This window comes from Monopterus albus, unplaced genomic scaffold (assembly GCF_001952655.1).
Source record: "Monopterus albus unplaced genomic scaffold, M_albus_1.0 scaffold18.1, whole genome shotgun sequence".
Classification (NCBI taxonomy): Eukaryota; Metazoa; Chordata; class Actinopteri; order Synbranchiformes; family Synbranchidae; genus Monopterus; species Monopterus albus.
The window spans coordinates 7,643,270-7,647,147 of NW_018127898.1; the positions used below are offsets into that span (position 1 = coordinate 7,643,270).

Genomic DNA, 3,878 nt, shown 5'->3' on the forward strand with positions numbered 1-3,878 from the left:
GTAGGGAATGTAAATAAGTATCCTTCGAAAAACGCTCTGACGATGTTTTCACTCCTGGTTCAGAAAAGTGATGACATGGAAGTTGAGAGGAGTGATATTTTAAATTTGTTTTAAAAAGAACAAATCCGCTGTCCTTCCTGGTGAGGCACAGATTTTACTTGTTCTTCATTTACCACAGATTACTACATATGTCAGTTTCAATTCAGTTAAATTATATTTGTACAGTGCCAAATCACAACAAAAGTCGTCTCAGAACACTTTACAAAGTAAGGTCTAGACCTTATTATTATTATCATCATTATTATTATCAAGGAAATATTCAACAAATTCCTCTTGAGTAAGCACCTTGTAATAGTGGGGAGGAAAAACTCCCTTTAACAGAAGAAACCTCCGACAGACCCCGGCTCTTGGTGGGCGGCCTTCTGCCTTGACCGGTTGGGGTGAGTGGATAGAGGAGAGAGAAAAGAAAAGAAAAGCAACAAGACACAACAAACAATCAAACACTGGGCAGGTTGATGTGGCTGGTGACTGCTCATCAAAAACATAGAGCTCTAGAACCAGGGCTACCTGCAGAAATGGTACAATTGAGCCAGTAAAAGACATTAAGTATGTAAAAACAAAACAAAAAAGTTCGTTTTACATTCATGTCTTTTTCCCTGTATGTTCCATCAGAGCCCTGGAACCGGAGGCTTCCTGCAGCAGAGGCCTTATGACATTTCAGAAATTTTGGATGACACTTGCATGAGCTTTCAGGTAATAAGATCTTGTACAATTCACTCAGTTGTAAATGTAAAAGAACTCTGTGTGCCGCCTTTACTAGAAGCTGATTGCTTATGGATGTTATAATATCACAGTAACCCTCTTTTTCTTTGGCCACTTTAAAGCAGAGTTCCCAACTTGTGCTTGTCAGCATTGAATGTGGGTCAGTGTATATTGAAACACGTTTCAAATAGACCTACTATACTAGTCAGGATGAAGTTATTCCAAATTGAAGCATTGACGTGAGCTGTAATCATATTGTCAGCGGTTTTATTTAGGGTTTTGACAGTGATAGATTTGTTTTAACAACATCTGTTTTATTTTACAGAGTGAAGTAACAGACTTTCAGGTAAATTTTTTTATATGTGACTTAACAACACTTCTATTTATATACTTCCTGACAAAAGTCTTGTCCTATAAGGACATAGTAACCTAAAATGCCATATAATTTTATTTCTAATCATTCAGTTGTCACAATAAGTTGTTAATTTTAATGTCAAGGGCATTCACATTAATAACTGGGTGCAAAATTAAACCATCAAAAAGTTTCTTGATGGTCACAGCTTGGTAAAGCCCATAACATCTGTTTCTGCAAGGACAAAAGTCTTGCCGTATCTTTAAAGGATTCAACTAATCACAGATTAGAGCGTCACCTGTGACAAATACTGTAATTAACACATTCCCAGGTGTGTATAAGAACCCCAGCACACCCAACCTTCATTTGAAATGCAACCTGACCTCTGACAGCCTGCCAAAGATTCAACCACAGACCAAAGTGCTGATCATCAAGAGCCTGAAGACCAAGTCTCCTGCTGAGGTGGCAGACATCTTTAATGTATCTAAATGTCAAGTGGAGAGGATAAGAAAAAGATTTGAAGAAACTGGTGAAGTTCATGACAGGCCCAGGTCAGGCAGACCCCGAGAGACAACTGTTCGAGAGGACCGTTTGTTGCTTCGACAGTCAAGGGCTAGCCATTTTTCAACTGCAGCAGAGCTACATAAAAACTGGTCACCAGAAACCCCTGTATCTACAAGAACAGTTTGTCAAATTCTCTCACGTGGTCTCAATGGCCGAACTAGTGCCCAGAAACCAGCATTAAACAGAAGGCAACTAAAAAATCGTGTTGCATTTGCCAAGGCCCACAGCTTGCAGGAAGGATGGACAGTAGAAAAGTGGCAGAAGGTTGATTTTTCCGATGAATCATCTATTGAACTGCATCCCAATCGTCGCAAATACTGCACAAGACCTACTGGAACCCGCATGGACCCAAGATTCACACAGAAAACAGTCAAGTTCGGTGGAGGTAAAATCATGGTTTGGGGTTACATTCAGTATGGGGGTGTGCGAGAGATCTGCAGAGTGGATGGCAAAATCAACAGCCTGAAGTATCAAGACATTCTTGCTGCCCATTACATTCCAAACCACAAGAAAGGGCAAATTCTTCAGCAGGCTTCTCATACTTCAGCCTCCACATCAAAGTTCCTGAAAGCAAAGAAGGTTAAGGTGCTCCAGGATTGGCCAGCCCAGTCACCAGACATGAACATTATTGAGCATGTCTGGGGTAAGATGAAGGAGGAGGCATTGAAGATGAAACCAAAGAATCTTGATGAACTCTGGGAGTCCTGCAAGAATGCTGTCTTTTCCATTCCAGATGATTTCATTAATAAGTTATTTGAGTCATTGCCGAGACATATGGATGCAGTCCTTCAAGCTCATGGGAGTCATACACAATATTAATTCTTTTTCCACGGCACCATGACTTTATGTTCTGTACTGTACATTATTTTGTTATGCAACAAGACTTTTGTCTAAGCAAAGTCTGACCTTTCTGTCCTAATTAAATAATTAAAAATCAAGGAATACGATTTTATTTAGGTAAAATAAGCATAATCTAGAGGCCTTTGCCTTTCATATAAGCCACTTCTGATTCCAAATGATCAACTAGAAGTCAAGTTATTATTTGTTGTTCCTACAACTTGGATAAGTGACAAGAGTTTTGTCAGGGAGTGTATTACTTCACTTTCTCCCCACTCACTTGTAATGTTTTAATAACACAGCACCCAAGTCTCAAAAGCAGTGACACAGAGAATTTCTCAGTCAATGTGGATGTTGATGAAGAGGATGACATGTCAACTGACGATGATGATGATGTGAGTGCTTTTTATTAAGCCACTTTCCTACACCCTCAGAACATGCAGTAGTTTTTCTGTCCTTCTGTATTGTCATAGATTTGGCTCCTTATGTAGTTTCATGGGAACAATAACGCATATTGGCCACTCACAACAGTGGCAAACAGACTTGTACCAGGTCAGGTTTTTGGGGGTGAATGAGAAATTTCAGGAAGAGGTACCAGTAGAACGCTTGCTATATTCAGGTTTCCACCACAGGAATTTAAGGAGCCATAACTTGGAGCTCCCTATACCTGTAATCTGGCGGGCTGGTGTGATCCATTCCATTTTGCTTTTCCACTGTATTTTTCCCTGTGTCGGTCACTGTTTATATGAGGGTGGGGATGCGCTCAGCTGAGCACAGGGGGAAATGCTCCAGAATCACACATATGAGCAAGTTTATTCATCAGTTTTTGAACAAGCAAAATGCAAAATTTGTACCTTTCAAGTTAATGTGAGGATTCATATTCGGAAGGGGCTAGATGTGATGGTTGGGTCTCTGTGAAACGGGTCGTGGTATGTGCACAGCTGTTATCCATGTGGCTTGTAGCCTACAACTCGCTAGTTGTGTTTTTAGCATCTTACACCAGTACCTACTATTTATGTTTTGTTTGTGTGTGTAGTTTGTTCATTTAGCAGTACAGCAGTAACCTACAATAGATATCCAATCACCTTCAGATGTCAAACATTTCAAGTCATGCTCTGTTCAGCGGTGGATCTAGAAAATTTTGGACAGGGTAGCCAGGCTGGGCACAGACTCGGAGAGGAGTTGCACATTTGAAATGCATGTAAAGGGTAAATTAAACCCCTAATTCAATGAAATAATAAGCAATATATTATTAAGAATCTAATAGTTTATCCATCCATCCATCCATTTTCCTCCGCTTATCCGGAACCGGGTCGCGGGGGCAGCAGTCTAAGCAAAGATGCCCAGACTTCCCTCTTTCCAG

At 40.4% G+C, this 3,878-nt stretch overlaps 1 protein-coding gene across 2 annotated transcripts in view; it reads left to right on the forward strand.

Moving 5' to 3' along the window:
* mbd1b (methyl-CpG binding domain protein 1b) overlaps positions 1 to 3,878 on the forward strand; it is a 20,707-nt gene that overhangs the window by 9,942 nt on the left and 6,887 nt on the right. For both annotated transcript variants that reach the window (XM_020592654.1, XM_020592655.1), the window contains exons 9-11: positions 673 to 753; positions 1,088 to 1,108; positions 2,818 to 2,910. In XM_020592654.1, the coding sequence (XP_020448310.1) occupies positions 673 to 753; positions 1,088 to 1,108; positions 2,818 to 2,910 (195 nt within the window). The remainder of the gene's footprint in view (positions 1 to 672; positions 754 to 1,087; positions 1,109 to 2,817; positions 2,911 to 3,878) is intronic.